This window comes from Hippopotamus amphibius, chromosome 8, assembly GCF_030028045.1.
Source record: "Hippopotamus amphibius kiboko isolate mHipAmp2 chromosome 8, mHipAmp2.hap2, whole genome shotgun sequence".
In the NCBI taxonomy this organism is placed as follows: Eukaryota; Metazoa; Chordata; class Mammalia; order Artiodactyla; family Hippopotamidae; genus Hippopotamus; species Hippopotamus amphibius.
Genome location: NC_080193.1, coordinates 27,697,779 through 27,723,449, shown reverse-complemented (window position 1 = coordinate 27,723,449; position 25,671 = coordinate 27,697,779). Strand labels below are relative to the sequence as shown.

Sequence of the window (25,671 nt, the reverse complement as noted above, 5' to 3'; positions counted from 1 at the left end):
ATATCCAAACTTTATCTATTTAAATGTTATATTTGCTTTCCACTAATAAATATTTGTTTCACTCAAACTTGAACGATAAATCTTCCATATTGAAGTATATTCCTTGCCTAATTCAAAGGAAAAAACCAAAAGGGTTAGTAAAGAAAAATGCAGGGATTAGCACATCCTCTTTATTTGTTTTAAATATTTTTAAGGTTTAAAAATTGTTTAGGGACTTCCCTGGTGGTGCAGTGGTTAAGAATCCACCTGCCAATGCAGGGGACACAGGTTCAATCCCTGGTCCGGGAACATCCCACATGTCATGGAGCAACTAAGCCCATGCGCCACAACTACTGAGCCTGTGCTCTAGAGCCTGCAAGCCACAACTATTGAGCCTGGGTGCCACAACTACTGAAGCCTGCACACCTAGAGCCTGTGCTCTGAAACAAGAGAAGCCACTTCAATGAGAGCCCATGCATCAAGATTAAGAGTAGCCCCACTCGGCAACGAAGACCCAATGCAGCCAATAAATAAATAAATTTATTTTTTTTTAAAATTGGAACTTCCCTGGTGGCACAGTGGTTAAGAATCTGCTTGCCAGTGCCAGGGACACAGGTTCGATCCCTGGTCTGGGAAGATCCCACATGCTGCGAAACAACTAAGCCCGTGGGCCACAACTACTGAAGCCTGTGCTCCTAGAGCCCGTGCTCCCCAACAAGAGAAGCCGCCGCAATGAGAAGCCCATGCACCACAACAAAGAGTAGCCCCTACTCGCCGCAACTAGAGAAAGCCAACGTGCAGCAATGAAGATCCAATGCAAACAAAAATTAGTTAAAAAAAACAGACCATGAATCTCACTAAAAAAAAAAATGTTTAAAGTTCTTAATTTCTAGCAGGAGAACATTATCTGAAAGAACACCCTAATGGCAAACCACTGTAAGATGCTACAGCTGCACTTGGGGCGGAGGGTTAGGGGTTATCTTCACAGCACCCCAGCTTTCTTCATGAGAAGGTCAGAGGTAAACTAGTTTGTATTGTTGCAACACCCATTGGGTGATTTAAGCTGCTTTTCCTTCAGCAGGGGCTTTATTTGTCAGAAGGGCTTTCTGCTTGACCTCCAAATTTGGCCAGTTTACTGAGGAGATTTATAACCTTTGGGTTGCTCTGATATTTTGACATATTTGCTGGGTTCTGGGCCACATCCTGGAATGCCACCATAACTTCTGGATCCTGGATGGCTGCAAGAATCTCTGGATCACTAAGAATTTCATTGAGTCCAGGCATTCCTGGCACTCCAGGCATGCCCCCTCCCATTGCAGGCATTCCTCCAGGAAAGCCACCTGGAAAAGAGCCATACTGAGCTCCTGAAGGTCCTCTGACTTCCTCCTCCCTCTGGGTTTGCTCATGTTCGTTCTGAGCCTTCTTAACCATTCCTATTCTTACTCAGCACTGCACTAGCATCTTCACCATAACCCAGCTTACAAGCAAGGCCAAGATCATGGGCAGCTTCTTCCCAACGGCCCAGAAGTCTGTGTGCTTTTCCTGCCACTTGCATGGCTGAGCTGAATCAGGATTTATTTCAATAGCTCTGTCACAGTCCCGAATGGCAGCCTTTGGCTTCTGTAATTTGATGAAGACACTGGCTCTCTTGGCAGACAGAATGGACAAACAAGGATTTAGCTCAGTGGCATCTGTGAACAAGTCGATGGCTTGCTGGAGTTCACCATCATTTAGGGCATTAATGGCAGCCACTTTTTTATCATTTGCCTGCTCCATTATCTCCTCAGTTACCTCTACATTTTCATCTCCCATTTCCTGAGGGGCATCAGTGTTGGGTTCAATCATACCTTCATTGTCCATTTCTAGATTACTTTCCTCATTTGATGGTTCGTCTGTCCCTATGTTTTCCTCCGCCTCCTTACTATCCGTTTTTCTTCCTTAGTATTTTCTTCCAGTGCAGTTTTTTTTTTTTAATGTGGCACACGGGCTTAGTTGCTCCGAGGCATGTGGGATCTTCCTGGAGCAGGGATCAAACCTATGTCCCCTGCATTGGCAGGCGAATTCTTAACCACTGCGCCACCTAGGAAGCCCCAGTGCAGTTTTATGAGTAGCAGGTGGTATTTAACCACTCCCCCACCCCCGTGCTCTCCACCCACTCCTTCAGGAAGCGCATTTCCTCCCTGTGCAGAACGCTCGGGTCCTACTTGCACATTTTAGGAAGGCTTGAAGCTCGCTCAGTTTGTGGGGTCCATGGTCCGGAGGCGGCAGGAGGTGGCGGGTGCCGGGGAGGCTGCGGCCTGATTCCAGGCCCGGGAGCTAGTTCAGTGTGACCGTGTAAAGGGGTGGCTGCCCCAGGCAGAGCAGAGCGGAACCTCTCTGGCCGCTGCAGGAATAAATTTAACAGGAGTAGTGCACACCTTAAACTCTGAAACCTATAAAAAAATTTTTTTAATTAAAGAAGATCTAAGTAGGGCTTCCCTGGTGGCACAGTGGTTAAGAATCCTCCCAATGCAGGGGACATGGGTTTGAGCCCTGGTCTGGGAAGATCCCACATGCTGAGGAGCAACTAAACCCGTGCACCACAACTACTGAAGCCAGAACGCCTAGAGCCCGTGCTCCACAACAAGAGAAGCCACCGCAATGAGAAGCCTGCACACCGTAACAAAAATTAGCCCCTGGTCTCTGTAACTAGAGAAAGCCTGTGTGCAACAAAAAAGATGCAATGCAACCAATAAATAAATGAATAAATAAATAAATAATAATTAAAAAAACAATAAAGAATATCTAAGTAAATGAGAAAATATTCTATTTTCATGGATTGTAATGCTTAATGAGGTTAAAATAGCAATACTTCCTGAATTTATCTACAACTTTATCACAATTTCTATCAAAATCCCATGTGTCTCCTTTGTAGAAATGAATAAGCTGATCCTAAAATTCATGTGAGCAACTAAGCCCGTGAGCCACAACTACTGAAGCCCATGTGTCCTAGAGCCTGTGCTCTGCAACAAGAGAAGACACCACAATGAAGAGTAGCTCCCACTTGCCGCTACTAGAGGAAGCCCGTGCACAGCAACAAAGACCCGACGCAGCCAAAAAAAAAAAAGAGAAAATAATAAATAAATAAATAAATAATAAACAAATAAATAAAACAGACCTTGGTTTAAAAAAAAAGACAGTTACCATAGGACCCAGCAATTCTCTTGTACTTACTGGCATAAGGATAGAAATGTAGCTCTATGGAATTGAACTGAGAACCAAGAAATGAAATATAAATATGTAAAACAGAATAAAATAAATTGATTTTGACCAAAATATTTTAGTCAAAATTATTTTGATACCAAAATAATTCAATGGGGAAAGTAGTCTTCCTACAAGTGGTGCTGGGACAACTGTATATCCAAAAGAATAAAATTGGACCCATGGGACTTCCCTGGTGGCACAGTGGTTAAGAATCCATCTGCCAATGCAGGTTTGAGCCCTGGGAAGATCCCACATGCTGAGGAGCAACTAAGCCTGTAAGCCATTACTACTGAGCCCACAAGCCACAACTACTGAAGATTGTTCACCTAGAGCCCATGCTCCGCAACAAGAGAAGCCTGTGCACTGAAATGAAGAGTAGCTCCAGCTCACTGCAATTAGAGAAAGCCAGTGTGCAGCAATGAACACCCAACACAGCCAAAAATAAATAAATAAATAAACTTATAAAAACAAACAAAAAATAAAATAAATTGGACCCCTACCTCACATCATATACAAAAATTAATTCAAGATACATTAAAGGACTTCCTAGGTGGCGCAGTGGGTAAGAATCCGCCTGCCAATGTAGGGGACATGGGTTCAATCCCTGCCCCAGGAAGATACCACATGCTGCGGAGCAACTAAGCCCATGGGCCACAGCTATTGAGCCTGCGCTCTAGAGCCCATGAGCCACAACTGTTGAGCCCATGTGCCGCAACTACTGAAGCCCATGTGCCTAGAGCCCATGCTTCGCAACAAGAGAGGCCACAGCAATGAGAAGGCCGTGCACCACAACGAAGAGTAGCCCCCGCTCACCACAACTAGAGAAAGCCCATGTGCAACAAAGAAGACTCAACACAGCCAATAAAATAAATTAATAAATTAATTAATTTAAAAAAAGATGCATTAAAGACCTACATGTAAAAGCTAAATCCATAACACGCTTAGAAGAAAACATAGGTGTAAATATTTGTGGACTTAGGTTTGGCAATGGATTCTTATAAATGACAACATAAATATAAGCAAACAGAGAAAAAAATTAATTGAATTTCAGCAAAATTAAAACATTTTGTGCTTCAGAGGACACCATTAAGAAAGTGAAAAGACTTGCAAATCATATATATAAGGGACTTGTACCTTAATAACTCTTACAACTCAATACTAAAATGATAAATAACCAATTTGCAAAAGGAGCAAAGAATCTGAATAGAAATTTGTCCACAGAAGATACAGAAATGGCCAGTTAGTATACAGAAAGATACTCGACAGCATCCACTAGTAGGGAAATGCAAACCAAAACCACCGTGAGAGACCACTTCACACCCACCAGGATGACTGTAATTGAAAAGAAGATACTAACAAGTGTTGGTGAGGATGTGGAAAAATCAGGTGCTTTTTGCATCCGGTGGGAATGAACAGTGGTGCAGCTGCTTTGGAAAACCATCTGTCAGTCTCTCAAAAGTTTCAACCTAGAGTTATCACAGGACCCAACAATCCACTTCTAGGTGGAACGCCCAGAGGACATGAAAACATGTCCACATGGAAACTTGTACATAAGTGTTCACAGCAGCATTACCCATAATGGCTAAAATTGGAAATACCCCAAATGTCTACGAACTGATAAATACATAGTATGTGGTATATCCATACAATGCAATGATTCTGCAATGAAAAGGAATGAAGAACATGTTACAATGTGGGTGAAGCTTGAAAACATTTTGCTCATTGAAAGAAGTGAGTCCCCAGAGACCACCTGTTGTATGAAAACATTTATATGAAATGTGCAGAGTAGGCAAATCTGTAGAGTTGCAAAGCAGATTAGTGGTTGCCAGGGGCTGGGGGAGGGGAGATGGGAAGTGAGGGCTACAGTGACCTGGAACCTCCTGGGTGCTGCGGTGGGATGGGCCCCTGCTCCCTCATTGCCTGTGACCTGAGGTGACAGAGACCCTTCCCCCAGGTGTTGCCCTGCCCCTGGGCCCACGGATGCTGCTATCAGTAGAGAGGGTTTCTCCCTGTGCCTTGAAGGGGAATGGCTGCCAGTCTGCCCACCACAGGTTACAAGAGTACACAGTACAGGGCTCTCCACTGGCCAGGGGCTGGTCACTGTGTGTGGCTCACTGGTAGCCTGACCCCTACAACTGCAGGGGCCAACATCTGGCACACTGACCCCACAAACAGAAGTTCGCGAGGGAGGAGCGGTGTGGGCAGCTCTGAGAGGCTGTCACACAGTTCAAGAAAGAAGAGAAGATGGGGAGAAGGGATAAATAGGACTTGTTGGGTCTTAGGTAAGAGGATTTTTAAAAAGGTTTGCACCAGGGCTTCCCTGGTGGTCCAGTGGTTAAGACTTCACCTTCCAGTGCAGGGGGTGCAGGTTTGATCCCTGACAGGGGAGCTAGGATCCCACGATCAAAAACCCAAAACATAAAACAGAAGCAATATTGTAACAAATCCAATAAAGATTTTAAAAATGGTCCACATCAAAAAAACAAAACAAAACAAAACAAAAAGAGGTTCACACCTAAAATACCAGGGCAGAATACCTGCATTCCAAGGATAAAGAGAAACCCACACCAATTTCTCCCCTGCAGGTCACCCTCCACCCTGTGGGCAAAGTCCTGCCCCACCAGCTGTGGCAGGGGTTCTGTCTTCTGGAAATGTGTAGCCTTTTTTGCTTACCTTTTCTCAAGAGTAAAGGTATGTTGTAAAACTCATTTGTCCAAGGATGTAGTGATTTCTTTCACTGTTTGGAATGAGTTTTCTGCCGTGGTCTTATGATCGTGTAGAGGAGGACAGGGCAGCTGCAGGGCGCCTCCGGGAAAGTGGCTTTGCCGTGCGCACCCCCTCGTTAGAACTCAAGCAGGCTCTCAAATTCAGTGCAGAGCCTGAGTCTGATTGGTTTGGGGAGACCCCAAACGCTCGTTGTGAGGTTTAGATAAGTTGTCTCGAAGTGTCCTGGAAGGAAAATTGTGAAATTTCCTAATGCAGACTCCAGGCTGGTAGAAAACAAGTGTGGCCCCAACCACAGAGTTTGCGGTGACAGCTAAGGTGTCAGTTAAAATTTACAATTTGCATAAACATATTTAAATAAGTTAAAGAATTTTATAAAAAGCTTTTTTCTGCATCTGTTGAGATGATCATATGGTTTTTATTCTTCAATATAATGTGGTGTATCACGCTGTTTGATTTGTGAATATTGAAACATTCTTGTGTCCCTGGGATAAATCCCACTTGATCATGGTGTGTGATCCTTTTAATGTATGACTGGAGTCAGTTTGCTAGTATTTTGTTGATGCTTTTGCATCTGTGTCCATCAGTGATACTAGCCTGTAATTTTCCTTTTTTGTATGATATCTTTGTCTGATATTGGTATCAGGGTGATGGTGGCCTCATAGAATGAATTCGGGAGTGTTCCTTTCTCTGCAATTTTTTTGGAATAGTTTCAGAAGGATAAATGTTAACTTTTCTCTAAATGTTTGGTAGAATTCACCGTGAAGCCATCTGGTCCTGGACATTTGCTTCTTGGGAGTTTTTAAATTACTGATTCAGGTAATTCCCTGGTGGTCCAGTGGTTACAACTCTGCGCTTTCACTGCCATGGGCCTGGGTTCAATCCCTGATCAGGGACCTATGATCCTGCAAGCCGCATGGCGTGGCCAAAAAAAATAATAATAATACTGATTCAATTTCAGTACCAGTAATTGGTCTGTTTATATTTTCCATTTCTTCCTGGGTCAGTCTTGGGAAATTGTACCTTTCTAAGAATTTGTCCATTTCTTCCAGGTGGTCCATTTTATTGGTGTGTAGTTGCACATAGTAGCCTCTTATGATCCTTTGTATTGCTGTGATGCTTGTTGTAACTTCTTTTTCATTTCTGATTTTATTGTTTTGGGCCCTCTCTCTTTTTTCTTAATGAGTATGGCTAAAGTTTTATGTTTTTTTCATTTTGATATGTTTTATCTAACCTAATACATCCAAAGTATTATTCTTTCTTTCTTTTTTTCTTATTACATAAAGATTTAGTTCAGCTATTTATATACATTCTTTTTTTATAATATTCTTTTCTATTATGGTTTATCACATAGTTCTCTGTGCTATACAGTAGGACCTTGTTTATCCATCCTACATATAAAAGCTTACATCTGCTAAGCCCACCCTCCCACTCCATCCTTCCCCCACCCCCTCCTCCCCCTTGACAACCACTGGTCTCTTCTCTATGTCTGTGAGTCTGTTTCTTTTTCATAGATAGGTTCATTTGTGTCATATTTTAGATTCCACATATAAGTGATATTATATGGTATTTGTCTTTCTCTGTCTGACTTCACTTAGTATGATAATCTCTAGTTGCAAGTTTTATCAATTTTGTTTATCTTTTCAAAGAACCAGATTTTAGTTTCATTAATCTTTTCTATTTTTTTGTTTCTATTTCATTTATTTCTGCTGTGATCTTTATGATTTCTTTCCATCAGATGGAATGCTCTATAAATTTCATAAAATTCAACATCCATTTAAGACAGAAAATCTTCAGAAAGTGGGCACAGAGGGAACATACCTCAACATAATAAAGGCCATATATGACAGCCCACAGCTAACATCAATAATGAAAAGCTGAAAGCATTTCCTCTAAGATTAGGAACAAGACAAGGATGTCCACTCTTGACACTTTTAGTTGACATAGTTTTGGAAGTCCTAGCCATAGCACTGAGAGAAAAAAAAGAAATAAAAGGGATCCAAATTGGAAAAGAAGAAGTAAAACTGTCATTGCAGATGTCATGACACTATACACAGAAAATCCTAAAGATGTTACCAGAAAACTACTAGAGCTCATCAATGAATTCTGTAAAGTTGCAGGATAAAAAATTATTACACACAAATCTGTTGCATTTCTATACACTAACAATGAAATATCAGAAAGGGAAATTAAGGAAACAATCCCAATTTACCATCGCATCAAAAAGAATAAAATACCTATGAATAAAAACCTACCTAAAGAGACATAAGACTTGTACTCTAAAAACTATAAGGTGCTGATGAAAGAAATCAAAGATGACACAAACAGATGGAAAGAGATACTATGTTCTTGGATTGGAAGAATCAATATTGTCAAAATGACTATACTACCTGAAGCAATCTACAGACTCAATGTGACCCCTATCAAGTTACCAATGGCATTTTTCACAGAACTGGAACAAAAATTTGTTTAAATTTGTATGGAAACATGAAAGACCCCAAATAGCCATCAATCTTGAGGAAAAAGAAAGGAGCTGGAGGAATCATGTTCCTTGACTTCAGACTATGCTACAAAGCTGTGGTAATCAAGACATTATGGTACTGGCACAAAAACAGACACATAGATCAACAGAACAGAATAGAGAGACCAGAAATAAACCCACGCACTTATGGTCAATTAATCAATGACAAAGGAGGCAAAAATATACAGTGGAGGAAAGACATTCTCTTCAAGAAGTGGTGCTGGGAAAACCGGACAGCTACATGTAAAAGAATGAAATTAGAACCCTCCGCAACACCATACACAAAAATAAACTCAAAATGGATTAAAGACTTTGATGTAAGACCAGATACTATAAAACTCCTAGAGGAAGACATAGGCAGGACACTCCTTGACAGACATTACAGCAAAACCTTTTTGGTTATGTCTCCTAAAGTAATGGAAATAAAAACAAAAATAAACAAATGGGACCTAGTGAAACTTAAAAGCTTTTGCACAGCAAAGGAGACCATAAGCAAAATGAAGAAGACAATCTGCAGAATGGGAGAAAATATTTGCAAATGATGCAATTGACAAGGGATTAATCTCCAAAATATACAAACATCTCATACTCGATATCAAGCAAATGAACAAACAACTACACAACCCAATCAAAAAGGGCAGAAGACATACAGATGGCCAACAGGCACATGAGAAATGCTCAACATCTCTAATTATTAGAGAAATGCAAATCAAAACTACAGTGAGATATCACCTCACACCAGTCAGAATCATCAAAAAGCCTACAAATAATAAATGCTGGAGAGGGTGTGGAGAAAAGAGAACCCTCCTACACCGTTGGTGGGAATGTAAGTTGGTGCAGCCACTGTGTCAAACAGTATGGAGGTTCCTCAGAAAACTAAAAATAGAGTTACCATATGATCCAGCAATCCCACTACTGGGCATATATCCAAAGAAAACCATAATTCAAAAAGACACATGCACCCCAATGTTCATAGGACTATTTACAATAGCCAAGATGTGGAAGCAACCTAAGTGTCCATCAAAACACAAATAGATAAAGAAGATGTGGTACATATATACAATTAAATACTACTCAGGTGTAAAAAGGAATGAAACTGGGACATTTGTAGAGTCATGGATGGACCTAGAGACTGTCATACAGAGTGAAGTGAGTCAGAAAGAGAAAAACAAATATTGTCTATTAACACACATATGCGGAATATAGAAAAATGGTTCAAATCAATCAGTTTGCAAGGCAGAAATAGAGACCCAGATGTAGAGAACAAACATAGAGACACCAAGTGAGGAAAGCAGGCGAAGTGGGGGGGGGGGGGGGTTGGGGTGGGATGAATGGGAGATTGGGATTGCCATATATACATTACTAATAAGAAAAAAAATATCAAATTGTACACTTTAAATATATGCAGTTTATTGTATGTCTATTGAATCTCAATAAAAGTCCTTTAAAATATATATATATATATATATATATATAAATTTGTTTTTTTTTGTGCGTACAGCATACTTGATCTTAATTCCCTGACCAGGGATCAAAACCATGCCCCCTGCAGTGCAAGTGTGAAGTCAACCACTGGACTGCCAGGGAAGTCCATATATGTATGTATGTGTGAGTATATATATATATACAATTGAATCACTTTGCTGTACACGAGAAACTAACACAACATTGTAAATTAACAATACTTCAATTTTAAAAATGGTTAAAAAAAATAAAGAAATTAGTCCTAGGAGAACTGAGTCCAGTAAAAGTTTTTTTTTTTTTTAACTTAAAAAGGCATTTCACAGGTGAAAAAATCAAGCTATTCAATTGAATTCTAAAACCTTTGGTTAAAAGGAAATGTTACTCTCTGACAAGGGTAGAATTTTAAAAATGTATAGATAACAATGTAAAAACAACTAAGTTATAAGTAAAAGTTCAAATAGATTTCCTTTTCTAAGTAGCTTTGTTGACATAAAATTCACATGCTAAGAAACACATGGAGGCTAAACAATTCACTATTAAACAACCAAGAAATCATTAAAGAAATCAAAGAGGAAATCAAAAAATATCTAGAAACAAACGACAATGAAAACACAACAACCCAAAACCTATGGGACGCAGCAAAAGCAGTTCTAAGAGGGAAGTTTATAGCAATACAGTCCTACTTTAAGAAACAAGAAAATTATCGAATAAACAACCTAACCTTACACCTAAAACAATTAGAAAAAGAAGAACAAAGAAACCCCAAAGTGAGCAGAAGGAAAGAAATCATAAAGATCAGAGCAGAAATAAATGAAAAAGAAAGGAAGGAAGCAATAGCAAAAATTAATAAAACTAAAAGCTGGTTCTTTGAGAAGATTAACAAAATTGATAAACCATTAGCCAGACGCATCAAGAAAAAAAGGGAGAAGATGCAAATCAACAGAATTAGAAATGAAAAAGGAGAAGTAACAACGGACACCTCAGAAATACAAAAGATCATGAGAGAGTACTACAAGCAACTATATGCCAATAAATTGGATAACCTGGAAGAAATGGATACATTCTTAGAAAAATACAATCTTCCAAGACTGAACCAGGAAGAAATAGAAACTATGAACAGACCAATCACAAGTACGGAAATTGAGGCAGTGATTAAAAATCTCCCAACAAACAAAAGCCCTGGGCCAGATGGATTCATGGGGAAATTCTATCAAACATTTAGAGAAGAGCTAACACCTATCCTTCTCAAACTCTTCCAAAATATTGCAGAAGGAGGAACACTCCCAAACTCATTCTACGAGGCCACCATCACCCTGATACCAAAACCAGGCAAAGATGTCACAAAGAAAGAAAACTACAGACCAATATCACTGATGAATATAGATGCAAAAATCCTCAACAAAATACTAGCTAACAGACTCCAACAGCACATTAAAAAATCATACACCATGATCAAGTGGGGTTTATCCCTGGGATGCAAGGATTCTTCAATATACGCAAATCAATCAATGTGATACATCATATCAACAAATTGAAGGATAAAAACCATATGATAACCTCAATAGATGCAGAAAAAACTTTTGACAAAATTCAACATCCATTTATGATAAAAGCTCTCCAGAAAATGGGCATAGAAGGAAATTACCTCAACATAATAAAAGCCATATATGAGAAACCAAAAGCCAACATCATTCTAAATGGGGAAACACTGAAAGAATTCCCTCTAAGAACAGGAACAAGACAAGGGTGTCCACTCTCACCATTATTATTCAACATACTTTTGGAAGTTTTAGCCACAGCAATCAGAGAAGAAAAAGAAATAAAAGGAATACAAATTGGAAAAGAAGAAGTAAAATTGTCACTCTTTGCAGATGACATGATATTATACATAGAAAACCCTAAAGACTCTACCAGAAAACTGCTAGCACTAATTGATGAGTTTAGTAAAGTAGCAGGATACAAAATTAATGCACAGAAATCTCTTGCATTCCTATACACTAACAACGGAAGAGCAGAAAGAGAAATTAAGGAAACTCTCCCATTCACCATTGCAACAAAAAGAATAAAATACCTAGGAATAAACCTACCTAAGGAGGCAAAAGATCTGTATGCAGAAAACTTTAAGACACTAATGAAAGAAATCAAAGATGACACAAGCAGATGGAGGGACATACCATGTTCCTGGATTGGAAGAATCAACATAGTGAAAATGACTGTACTACCCAAAGCAATTTACAGATTCAATGCAATCCCGATCAAATTACCAATGGCATTTTTCACAGAACTAGAACAAAAAATCTTACGATTTGTATGGAAACTCAAAAGACCCCGTATAGCCAAAGCAATCTTGAGAAGGAAAGGCAGAGTTGATGGAATCAGGCTTCCTGACTTTAAACTATACTACAAGGCCATAGTGATCAAGACAGTATGGTACTGGCACAAAAACAGAAAGGAAGATCAATGGAATAGAATAGAGAACTCAGAGGTAAGCCCAAACACATATGGGCACCTTATCTTTGACAAAGGAGGCAAGAATATACAATGGAAAAAAGACAGCCTCTTCAATAAGTGGTGCTGGGAAAATTGGACAGCTACATGTAAAAGAATGAAATTAGAACACTTCCTAACACCATACACAAAAATAAACTCAAAATGGATTAAAGACCTCAATGTAAGGCCAGACACTATAAAACTCCTAGAAGAAAACATAGGCAGAGCACTCTATGACATCCATCAAAGCAAGATCCTTTTTGACCTACCTCCTAGAATCATGGAAATAAAATCAAGAATAAACAATTGGGACCTAATGAAACTTAAAAGCTTTTGCACAGCGAAAGAAACCATAAACAAGACTAGAAGGCAACCCTCAGAATGGGAAAAAATAGTTGCCAATGAAACAACGGACAAAGGATTAACCTCCAAAATATACAAGCAGCACATGAGGCTTCATACCAAAAAAGCAAATAACCCAATCCACAAATGGGTGGAAGACCTAAATAGACATTTCTCCAAAGAAGACATACAGATGACCAACAAACACATGAAAAGATGCTCCACATCACTAATCATTAGAGAAATGCAAGTCAAAGCCACAATGAGGTATCACCTCACACTGATCAGAATGGCCATCATCACAAAATCTGGAAACAACAAATGTTGGAGAGGGTGTGGAGAAAAGGGAACTCTCCTGCACTGTTGGTGGGAATGTAAGTTGGTACAGCCACTATGGAAAACAATTTTGAGGTTCCTTAAAAAACTAAAACTAGAATTACCATTTGATCCAGTAATCTCACTACTGGGCATATACCCAAAGAAAACCATAATCCCAAAAGAAACATGTACCATAATGTTTATTGCAGCACTATTTACAATAGCCAGGACATGGAAGCAACCTAAATGCCCATCAACAAATGAATGGATAAAGAAGATGTGGCATATATATATATATACAATAGAATATTACTCAGCTATAAAAAGGAATGAGATGGAGCTATATGTAATGAGGTGGATAGACCTAGAGTCTGTCATACAGAGTGAAGTAAGTCAGAAAAAGAAAGACAAATATTGTATGCTAACTCATATATATGGAATCTAAAAATGGTACTGATGAACTCAATGACAAGACAAGAACAAGGATGCAGATGCAGGGAGTGGACTGGAGAACTTGGGGTTTGGGGGGGGCGGGAGAGTGAGGGGGAGGCTGGGACGGGGTGGGAGAGTGGCGTAGACATATATATACTACCAACTGTGAAGTGGGTGGCTGGTGGGGGCTTGCTGTGTGACAAGGGGAGTTCAACTCGAGGATGGGTGATGCCTTAGAGGGCTGGGGTGGGGAGGGTGGGGAGGAGTCGAGGGAGGGAGGGAATACGGGAATGTGTGTATAAATGCAGATGATTGAACTTAATGTACCTCAAAAAAAAAGTAATAATAAAAAGACAAAAAAAATTCACATGCTAAACAATTCACCCATTTAGAGTGTATAACTCACCGTTTCTAGCATATTTACGGAGATGTGCAGACGTCACCCCTTTAAGAAATTGCATCCCAGCATCCGCTGCCCCTCCTCGCCCTCCACCATCTCCTTGGGGTCGTGTCCACTCCTGGGTCAGCCTGGGCTCAAGTCCCTCCTCCTCCCACACTGACTCAGGTGTCTTTGGGGCCTTCACCAGCCCAGCGCCATCTGACTGCCCTTTGCTGCATGAATCCAAGTGAGAGCCGCCCAGCTGAGCCCAGTGAACCCACAGGACCCGAGAGGCAGTCACAAGTCGCCTTTGAGCCACTGAGTTTTGGGGGCCGACGAGGCCGTGGTGGACCCCTGAAACGCTGTGGGGAACCGAGCCCCTCATACCCCCATCCCCCGAGCCCGGAGTCATCCTGCGTCCCTGGCACCCTTGCCTCCACACCTGGGCAGCACCCACTGCCAAGGCCCAGCAGCGCCAGCCTCTCGTCCTGTGCTGCGTGGTGCCCAGAGCTTTGAGACACCCTCTGGCCCTGTGAAGGTTCTCATGTCAGCCCTCCGGGTCCGACCCGCCCCTGCCACCCCCAACTCCCAGGCCAGGACTCCTCCCGCCCATCCCCTTCCCCTGCCTGGACCTCTGTCCAGCCTCCCACCACCTGGGCATCCCCACCTGGGGAAGCCGGGTCCTCCCTCCCGGCATCCCCACCGCTCCCCTAGAGGCGGCTTTCACACCTGTGTAATCTATTGACAGGTCCATCTCCTTCCTGGGTGACAAAGTGGGTGGGGACGCACAACCCTTCCTTCCTCCACAGAGCCTGGGTCGCAGTCAATAATCGGTCAGCAAATGTTAACTGGTTCAGACCACCCCCATGAGAACAACAGGGCTGGGCACCGGCAGCCCCCACTCCCCGCTCCCCCCTCCCCAGGTAGGCGGGTGGGGACCCTGAGAGTGAAAGAGGCCCCTTCAGGGGTCCCGAGGGATGCTGGGGGGCGGCACGTCCCACGGGATGGGTTAGGGGCTGGTCCTGCGTCGAGGCAGGCAGACCCCGGGAAGCTGCGGTTGCTGACCCGGTGCCAGCCGTCTGGACCCACAGCTGCAGAGGCTGTGACCGGTTCCTGCTGTCCTGTGTGGCCTGGCCACCGGCCACTGTGTGTCCAGTCTCTCCTGAGAAAGAGGAGACTTCTCGTAAGGACGAAGGCAGGGACAAGGCGGGGGACAGAGGAGGGCCTGGGAGCCACTCTGGGGCAGCTTTGCCCTGGGCTCCCTGGAGCCTGGCTGCTGTGTGAGTCTCTGCTTGGGGCTGGGAATCTTTTCTGGAAGCCACAGCCTGGCCAGTTTCACTTCTACACAGAGGAGCAGGTAGAAGTGAGATTCAAAGGTAGGGCTGCTGAGGATTTAAGGCATCAGCTACCAGAGGGCGTTCTTCTGCAGGGAATATCCAGTGTCACATGTTGACTGGCACTTCTTGTCCTGTTCCTGAGTGTGCAGGGCAGCCTGCACGTGGCTCCCCGTTGGGGCTGCACCTTTGGGCCACCCCTCCTCGTGGGCACCAGAGGCTAAGCCGGCCTCCCTGCTCAGAGAGTAAACGAGGCAGGTGGGTATGGGACCAACACGAGGGGTTTATGCTCTAAACATGGTGGCTGTGGTTTTATGATACAATTTAATTTATTAGGATCTGTAAAGTTTTTGGCAAGATTTGGTGTCGGGCTTTTATTTGGCAGACTGAGATTCTGCAGAATCACACCTGACGTTGATGTTGGAAGGCAAAACTGTGGAAAGATGCCCTAGCTGAGAGACTACAAACAAATATCCAGAAAAAGAGGTTCTATCCATAGAAGAATATTTCAGAATACCTAGGGGCTGCAAGTGCATTGTTCTTCACGTTCAGAAACAACTATGCTTCCAGGTCCCTGCCTCTAATTCTGGTAAAATATATACGATACAGAATTTACCATCTTAACCATTTTTCAGGTGTACAGCTCAGAGGTATTAAACGCATTTTCATTGTTGTGCAACCTACACCACCATCCATCTCCAGGACTCTTTCATCTTCCCAAATGGAAACTCTGTCCCTATAAAACAATATCCCCCCTTCCCCTCCCCGAGACCCTGGAAACCAGCATCCTGCTTCCCATCTCTGTGGATTCGAGTCCTTTAGGGAGGATCATGTAGGGGAACCACACAGGATTTGTCCTTTGGTGTCTGGCTTATTTCACTGAGCATAATGTCCTCCAGGTTCTTCTGTGTTGTAGCAGGTGTCAGTGTGTCTTTCTTTCTTTTTTTTTTTAATAAATTTATTTATTTATTTTTGTCTGTGTTGGATCTTTGTTGCTGCACGAGGGCTTTCTCTAGTTATGGCGAGCAGGGGCTACTCTTCGTTGTGGTGCATGGGCTTCTCAGTGTGGTGGCTTCTCTTGTTGCGGAGCACAGGCTCTAGGTGCGAGGGCATCAGTAGTTGTGGCACATGGGCTCAGTTGCTCCGCAGCATGTGGGATCTTCCTGGACCAGGGCTCAGACCCGTGTCCCCTCCATTGGTAGGCGGATTCGTAACCACTGCACCACCAGGGGAGTCCCTGTTCTTCCTTTTTAAGGAGAATAATGTTCTATTATGTGGACGGACCTCATTCTGTTTGTCTGTCACCCATCGATGCACCCTTGGGCTGCTCCCCCGCCTCGGCTGGTGTGAGTGATGGGCTGTGGGCACAGGTGACTGTGACCTTCCGTGAACTGGACTTTCTCGAGGGGCACGGTGTTCCCGTGCTGTGTGGCCTCTTTGACTCTTCAGGCACATCGTACCCAATTTTCTAAACAGGGCCTGTGAACTTTTCAAGCGCCTAAGAAAAGGTTTGAGACCAGAAATTTTTTTTTTCTGGTTTAAAGTACAAAAAGAACACTGCAGTTTTGAAATTTAAAAATGTTCAAGTTCTAATTGAAATTTAGCTCTTATGTAGTTATGACATGATTATATTTGATAAGTTTGATGTGACTTGGGGACAGGGTTTACAAAGTTCACACAGTGGCTGTAGGGTTGCCATTTATCTTGGGAAATATGACAATTGTCTGGTGTCATTTTCCTATTTATTTATTTACTGGCTGTGTTGGGTCTTCGTTGCTGCACACAGGCTTTCTCTAGTTGTGGCAAGCGGGCTACTCTTCATTGTGGTCCTTGGGCTTCTCATTGCTATGGCTTCTCTTGTTGCAGAGCATGGACTCTAGGTGTGCAGGCTTCAGTAGTTGTGGCACGTGGGCTCAAAAGATGTGGCTCGCAGGCCCTAGAGCACAGGCTCAGTAGTTGTGGCGCACGGGCTTCGTTGCTCCATGGCACATGGGATCTTCCTGGACCAGGGATCGAACCCGTGTCCCCTGCACTGGCAGGCGGATTCTCAACCACTGGGCCACGAGGGAAGTCCCGGTGTCATTTTCCTTGAATCATGTGATTTGCAGTATCCAAGACCTTTACCTGCTATGAAGGAAACCAAATGAGTTCCTGTGCCATCCCTAGAGTCCATGGCTGGTGGCCCTCACAGATCAGCAGGAAAGCAGAAGGGTGGTGGCCAGCACAAGGAGGGCTGCGGGAGGAGGAGGCCACCAGCCAGGGACAAGGGCGGCTTGTCCAGAGGTTTCCCTGTGTGGGAGCTGCTCCATTCCTGCACCAGACCCGCAGGCGGGTGGTGGGACAGGACGCTGACGGCTGAAAAGGTCAGCTCCCACGCACCCCAGGGGAAGGTATTGGTGGGGAAGGTGGGGGATGGCACAGGAACTCATTTGGTCTTTAGGGTGTGCTCTGACCCCATAAGGCTGGTGTCCTTACAAGAGGAGAAGGAGGACACAGACAGGCACACAGGGATGGCCATGTGGGACACGGGGAAGAGATGGCCAAAGAGAGAGGCCCCAGAGGGAGTCAGCCCTGCCCACACCTTGACCTGGGCCTGCCAGCCTCCAGGACACAAAGCCATCCTTGTCTGTGATGTTTGTTACGCAGCCTAGCACACTGATACAGCAGTCCTGTGTGATGGGTTAGGGGTGCACGTTTGGCTTCTCAGGCTGGTCCTGAGTTAGAGAAGGGGCAAAGCCAGGGAAGCTGTGGTCACTGACCCAGAGCTGGCATCTGAGGTCACTGAAAGTTTTGTCCGGCTCCTCAGGTTGGCTGCTCCCGGCTGTGGGTCTGTCTGTAGGTTCAGTCTCCCAGGACCAGAAAGTGTGTCTTGGGTTCCACTGTGGAAACTCTTGTCTTTCTCCCAAGGGCCGATTCTGAGTGGAAAGACAGGATCCTGGGTGGGGCCAGAGCCTGGAAAGTGTGGGCAGGGGTGCCTGGTGAGGCCCCAGAACCCAGAACGACCTGCTCACATCTGCCGACCTGTGATGGGGTGGAGGGGAGACTCACCCCATCACTTGGACGTCTGCCAGCATGTAAGATGCACGTGTGACAAACATGTGTCCCAGCTTTGCAGGTGCTTTTTTTTTTTTAATACTTATTTCATTGGAGAGGAGATAGATTTTATTTTTTTATTTTAATTTTTTAAAATTAATTAATTAATTGGCTGCATTGGATCTTCATTGCTGCACACGGGCTTCCTCTAGTTGCGGCCAGTGGGGGCTACTCTTCATTGAGGTGCGTGGGCTTCTCATTGCAGTGGCTTCTTTTGTTGTAGAGCACGGGCTCTAGGTGCGCAGGCTTCAGTAGATGCAGCACACGGGCTCAGTAGTTGTGATACATGGGCTTAGTTGCTCCGTGGCATGTGGGATCTTCCTGGACCAGGGATCGAACTCATGTCTCCTGCATTGGCAGGCAGATTCTTAACCACTGCGCCACCAGGGAAGTCCCTGCAGGTGCTTTTATTGAGGGGAAAAGTTTAAAACACTGATGTCATACACATGTTGAAATAGACCTTGAAATGCTTTTCTACAGGTAAAATGTAGAAGAGAAATGGTATTGTTGTCACTAAGACCAGCATCCTCTGCTCTCTCTTCTCTGTATCTTTATCACGTTTCTGTGACCGCAGATCCAAACACGGCTCTGAGTTCATGCTATTCTGTCTCTTTTGAAACAGCAAACTTCTGAATGAAATCCTTTAGCAATGCTTTTGTGGTGCATAAGCTATGGTTTACTGTAGATAAATTTAAGTCTAAAATTACAGAGGGACTTCCCTGGTGGTGCAGTGGTTAAGAATCCGCCTACCAATGCAGGGCACACAGGTTCGATCCCTGCTCCAGGAAGATCTCACATGCCGCGGAACAAGGAAGCCCGTGCGCCGCAACTACTGAGCCTGTTCTCTAGAGCCTGTGAGTCACAACTATTGAGCCCATGCGCCACAACTACTGAAGCTCATGTGCCTAGAGCCGGTGCTCCACAGCAAGAGAAGCCACTGCAAGGAGAAGCCCAAGCACTGCAATGAAGAGTAGCCCCCACTCACTGCAACTAAAGCCCGTGTGCAGCAATGAAGACCCAACACAGCCAATAAATAAATAAATAAATAAATAAATAAATACATATATTTATTTAAAAATAAAATTACAGAAAACCGAAACTCAGAGAAGTGACGTGTCCTGTGACTTGCTATTTTTGTTAACAAAACTGTAAATGATGCCTTTCTGAGATGTTTTGTGTTGCTCAGTTCTGTCTTTATGGGAGGCAGAGGGTGATTTCTTGATATTTGTGTGGGGCCCAAAGAATCTGTGCTGACAGATACTAATGTTCTGGAGAAAACACCAGCTTAGGTCGCTTGGATCGAGTGCTCCTGCATAAGGTGAGATGAGCAGACCTCTGCCCTCCCACCCCCATCGCCAACGCCGCCCCACCGCCACCACCACTGCCCCACCAGGCACCTGCCCATGACTTTTCTGGTCTGAGAATCTGTCCCCATCGGGCGGGTCTGGAGGGGGTGGCTCCCCAGACTACCCCTCTTCCCTGTCTGTGCTCTGCCCCAGCTCTGCTCTCTGGAAGGCTCTGAATTCCCAGACAGGGCAGCTGAGGAAGCGGAGGTGAGGAGGACTTATCCTGGAGGGCTGGGCGTGTTCCTGGGCCCGTGACCTGAACTGCTGGGGGGCTTAAAAAGCAGATTTCCATGGTGCTTCGCAAGGCAGACAACCGCATGCCTTCACGGAATCACCTGAAACCAACAGTTCAAAGGGAGCCCACCCCTCACTTCACAGGGAGGGAAACTAGGCCCCCCCAGAAAGGCCCTGCTGTCTCCCCAAGGCCCCGCAACAAATAGAGTGACCTGGGACAGTCTGAGGGTGAGGCCTCTGGACCCTGAGCACACTTGTCCTGTCACATCGTGGGGTCCAGAGCTGGAGACCAGAGGGGGCCACTGCCAAGGTGGGGCCCAAAAGAGAAGCGAGGAGAGATTCTGGAACTTGGGAGGGGTTGGGGGGAGCAGGGATGGCGGCAGCCTGGGGACCCTGGAGCAGAGCAGGCCATGCCCACTCAGCCCTGACCTTCCCAGGGCCGCGGGGCTCCTACACTGCGCTCGGCAGGGCCACCCTGCTCCCCGCAGGGCTCTGACCACGGCCGACCCAGAACGGGAAGTGGCTGCGGATGGGCCCGGGCTGCAGTGGGTGACGGAATGTTCCAGCTGGAGGCGGCTGTTGCACAACATTAAAAATGCACTAAATGCCCCTGGATTGTTCACTTTCAAATGGTTCATTTTATGCTGTGTGACTATCATCTCAAAAATAAAAGAACTAGGGGCTAAATTGGGAACCAAATCGCCAGCTCTGTGAACAGCCAGGGAACCAACCAAACACCCCCAGCGAGCGGGGCAGGCAGCTCAGGCTGCTGGAGCATCTGTGGCCCTTCAGGGGTCTGGTGGGTGGGGGGGCTCTGCAGAGAGGCCCTGAGGGCAGACCCGCGGGCACCCTAACCCCAGAGACACGCTCGTCTAAACCAGTAAAGGACTCGATCGTTCCCCAGAGAAACGGTCCTTGAGAATATATTTTCCACTCAGCAATAAAGAGACATTTGCTACGAAGCCCTAAAGAGACATGGAGGCCCCTCAGGGGCACATTAAGAAGTGGGAAAAGCCACCTGGCGACACACTGCACGACTGCAACCCTGGGTCGGTCTGGAAAGGCACAGCCCTGGGGACAGTAAAGGGATGGGGCGGGCGGGCCAGGGGAGCATGAACGGGCAGAGCACACAGGATTTTCTGCCCCCCTATGATTCTCAATCGCAGGTGCACATCATGCATGTGTCCTAACCCGCAGCATGTACACCAAGACTGAACCCTTGTGAGACTGTGGGCTTTCGGTTATACTAATCTGTCAGCACCGGCTGATAGACTGTAGCAAATGCACCGCTCGACTAAGATCTTAAACACGGAAACGGAGGCGGGCAGGGGGCTTGCACGGGAACTCTCTGCGCTTCCTGCACGATTTTGTAAACACAACCCCTCTAAGAAAATAATATCTATTCATGCTTAAAAATCCATTTCGATGGAGAAAGATTGGGAAGGGGAGGGGCAGGAGCCTGGTGGGCAGGGACGCCACGCCCTCTGGGCACCGATAGGCGGGAGCGATGGCCAGCGCGGGGCGTCTGCTGCTGCTCTACTTGCTGCCTGCGACCCTGCTGGTGACGTGGGGGAAGGTCCTGCGGCAGTCCCACAAGGTAAGCTACACGTCCCTGTCGCTGCACGGCCCAGGGCTGCCCCCGCCCAGGCCCACAGGGGCTCTCCGGGCTCCCAGCCCGCTTTCCTGTGGGTGCTCTGTGCCCCTCCCCCCCCCCACCGCCCCGCAGGATCCTGAACACATCCGCCTCCCAAAGCTCTCAGGTCCCCAGGACGACTGACTCCCGACTGACTCCCAGACCCCGACACCAAGTCCCAAGTCCAGTGGTCCCTGCTACCTGGGACAGAAACTGCTCCAGGGACCCAACGCGGGGTGGAGGGGCAGGGGCGGGCCCAGAGGAGGAGGTGAGGGAGGAGGTGGGGCAGCGGGTGCTTGGGTGGGGGTGGGGTGGGGGTACAGAGGAGGAGGTGAGGGAGGAGGCAGGGCAGTGGTGCGCAGGTGGGGGTGACAGTGATCAGCTCCTGTGCATTGTGGTGTGACAGCAAAGAGAACACGATGTGTCTGTCCTAGGGGCCTTATGTCACCTCCCTGATCCCCGCATCCTGCCTGGTTCACGGTGGCTCCTGTACAGAATGCAGGAGGGAGGACACCGCGCTGTGTGGCCCCCTCCCCGAGGCTCCTGTGTCCTTTCTCTCTGGGGCCCTGCTCCCTCCCTTGTCCTCCGTGCCTCACCCGCTGCGCTGCCCAGCTGGGCTCTGGCCTCCAGCTCCTGAGCCCAGATGGCTTTAATCTCAGCCAGTAAGCGCTGAAGTTACTTACAATAGTATACCTGCAACAATGGCTCTTTGGGACCTTTAGTAATCTTGAGTCTGTAAAGGAGTTTTGAGACGAAAGCTTTGAGAGCCGAGTAGGGGACCCCTCACAGGAGGTGGGTGGCCAGTGGGCCTGGGCTCTGTGATCCCGGGCAAGTTACCTACCCTCTCTGAGCTGCAGCGTCTCACCTGTAACATGTGAGAGGGGGCCTGCCAGCTTCATTCTAGCACTTCTTCCGGCCCTGCTGCTCAGCTGCTCACCCACCTCCTCCATCCGCTGTGCCTCGGTTTACCCTCTGCCTTCCTTCCCGGCTCCCTTTGCCTTCTGGACCCCTGCGGTCTGCGGATGTTCAAGGACAGTGTCAGGTGGGCAACACTGAAGGGCAGGGGAGGACGCGGACCTGAGGGGCGCAGGTGCATGAGTCCCGGCTCCACAGGGCATCGGGGAGGCCTGTGAGGAACACACGGAGTGCCAGAGCGGCTGCTGCGTCACCAACAGCCTGAACCCCCAGAAGTTCTGCACCCCCCAGACCATCTTCCAGTACTGCCTGCCCTGGCAGAAGGTGCGTCCTGCCCGGGGGCGCGCGAGGGGCTGTGGAGGGTGGCCCCCAGGAAGGAGGACCAGGGGCCTGGCAGAAAGGGCCAGGTCTCCTTCTCCTGCAGCCCAATGGGCACACCTGCCACGCCCACTCGGAGTGCCAGAGTGACTGCTGCGTCACCAACAGCTACAGGCTGCAGATGTACTGCACAGCCAAGACCATTTTCCTTCAGTGCATCCCCTGGCGCAAGGTGAGGCCAAGGGCCGTGGGGCTGGAGGGTGGTCCCTGCTGGCTCTGACTTCTGACCTCTGTCCCCAGCCCAACGGGGCCCCCTGCATGGACCACAGCGAGTGCCGCAGCAAGTGCTGCATCCGGCTGAACGAGGTCAGCCCCCGCCACTGCATCCCCCGGAGCGGCATCCTGCTGCAGTGCCTGCCCTTGGTGAGTCCTGGAACTGAGTCCCGCCCCACCTGCGGCACTAACTCCAGCCACTGGCCTGAGGGCGAGCGGGCAGGGACCTGGAAGCGGTATGTCCCGCGTGCGTGGGTAGGTGTCCCCTCCCAGGAGAGGCCACCGACTGCCTCTGCAGATTGGCCTCTGTTCCTGTTTCCTGAAGCAGGAGCACAGATGAGCTGTCAGAAAAGGACACGGGTCATGGGTGGTGGGTTCTCAGGTCCATCAGGGTCGCAGCAGGACACGGCACTAGACACCCAGTGAAGGGCCAGCATGGTGGGGGGTCGTGGACCCAAAGGACTGGGCAGCACCCGGGACCAATTCCTGCTGGGCTGGACTCCCGGCTGGATGAAGGGGAGGGACCCTCTCAGGAGCTTCTTCCTCCTACTCCCTCCCTCCCATCTCCTTCCCCTGGCTGGACTGGAAATCCAGAAGGAAAGAGTTCAGTGAGGCAGCCCCCAGAGTTCAGACCCCCAGGACACAGAACCTGAAGACACCATGGAGAATGGGTGGGGGGTGGAGGGAGGTGGCACAGTGGCCCGAGAGTCACAGTGACAGGGCTGGAGGGGACACTCTGGTGTCTGAGCTAGGATGCTGGCATCCATGACTTCGGCCTGACTATAAAGGTGTGTCTGAGCCCAGAGGTTGAGAACCAGACCTTTCTGAGCACCCCACCTCCTGGCCACAGCCCATCAGCGCCCAGAGCAGGAGTGGGTGCAGCAGGTGCCACGACAGTGAGTCCACGGGTGTCCCAAGTGTGTCCAAGAGAACCAGGCGACTCCACTGGTGGCCTGGCCCAGAGGTGCCGACTGCCAGTGTGGAGGAAAGCGTCCAGGCCCGTACGATACAACTGGCCCCGAAGGCCAACTCCTTCTGCTCCTGCCTCTCGGGCTGTGTCTCCCTATGCATTTCCTACTTTTGCTGTGTCTTCTAGTGATGTGGACCCAGTCTGTACCCTGGAGACCACCCTGGACCCCAAGCCCCACATGTGTTCAGGCCGCTCTTCCTGAGACAGTGAAAACCTGTATTAGATGTCCAGCTGTGAAGTCCTGAGACTGCCCGTGTCCACGCAAACCAGTGGTGGCTACTGGAACCTCAAGGTGATGACTTAGCATCAATAAACCTTTCGCCGGAGTGAGCGTGTTTCTGTGGATGTGGAGACATGCGGTCTCAGCTCAACGCCGTCCTAAGGAGCCCCCTTAACCAGGGACCGAGTCCCCAGAGGGAAGGGCGGATGCAGACAGCCCCTCCCCCGCAGGCGCATGTGTGTGACCTGTCACCACAGGTTAAAGTCATCAGTTGGCCGTTCCAACTGGAGAGGCTCCCCTGACCTTGCAGATGGTGCAATGAGGACATTGGAGCCCACTGAAGAGCCCTGGGGGGAGGGGGCCGCCTGCTGGTTACTCCTCCTGCGGCCTCCGCCCCCAGGCTCCCCACCTTCCCCTGAAGCAGAGATCCTGGCTGATCTAGGAACTGTTCACTCTGGTGGCTTCTCTGCTCCCAGAGTGCCAGAAATTTAACTGTCACCTTCCTCTGTGCCCATCACCCACCCTGCAGACAGACACCAGGCTGCTTTTCTGGGCTCTGTTAAAAAAAAAAGCCCCCTCCTCCCCTCCCTTTCCCTTCCTTTCCTCCCCGCTCCTCTCCCTCCCCCTCCCCCCTCCTTCCCCTCCTTCCCCTCCCCCTCCTCCCCCTCCTCCTGGCCTGGTGCTGACCATGAGGTTGCTTGCAGGGAAAGTCATGAGAAGCCATTGCTCCCACCCTAACAATGAGAACAAGCCAGGTAAGCCACAAAGTATAGTTTAAAAAAACCAAACTAGATTTAAATAAAAACATAAAATAAAACATAAAACTATAAAGTTTTTAGAAGAAAAATAGAATATTTTCATGATCTTGGATTAGACAAAGAGATCTTAGTCATGACAACACACCACCCATAACAGAAAACTTAGATAAATTGGATTTCATTAAAATTAAAAACTTTGTTCTGTGATTGACACTGTTAAGAGAATGAAAAAACAAGCCACAGAGGAGAAGGAATGATATACCTGACAAAGGACTTGGATCCAGACTGTACAAAACTTAAATGAAAACCACCCAATTAAAAACAAGACAGGGACTTCCCCTGTGGTCCAGGGGTTAAGAATCCGCCTTCCAATGCAGGGGATGCAGGTTCGATCCCTGGTGGGGGAACTAAGAGCCCATGTGCTGAAGGCAACTAAGTCCGCACGCTGTAACTCCTGAGCATGTGGGCCACAACTACAGAGCCTATGCACCACAACTAGAGAGAAGCCCACACACCACAAGGAAGAGCCTGTGTACTGCAACTAAGACCCAATAGGGCCCAAAATAAATATTAAAAAAAAAAAAAGACAAAAGATTTGAACAGACATTTCCCCAAGACAACACACAGACGGCACAGAAGCATGAGAAAGCTTGTCCACCATCATTAGCCCCCTGAGGGAAACGCA

At 47.0% G+C, this 25,671-nt stretch overlaps 1 protein-coding gene and 1 pseudogene across 1 annotated transcript; one reads left to right on the top strand and one right to left on the bottom strand.

Annotated features, from left to right (window-relative positions):
- Window positions 1–1,402: 1,402 nt before the first annotated feature.
- On the bottom strand, window positions 1,403–13,931 carry LOC130859142 (putative protein FAM10A4; annotated as a pseudogene).
- A 7,475-nt stretch (window positions 13,932–21,406) lies between these two features.
- On the top strand, window positions 21,407–24,328 carry LRCOL1 (leucine rich colipase like 1). The gene is made up of 5 exons (XM_057746465.1): window positions 21,407–21,496; window positions 22,646–22,771; window positions 22,872–22,997; window positions 23,066–23,188; window positions 24,135–24,328. Exons 1-5 carry the CDS (start codon window positions 21,407–21,409, stop codon window positions 24,135–24,137), a joined length of 468 nt encoding a protein of 155 aa, XP_057602448.1. The 3' UTR covers window positions 24,138–24,328.
- Window positions 24,329–25,671: the final 1,343 nt, after the last annotated feature.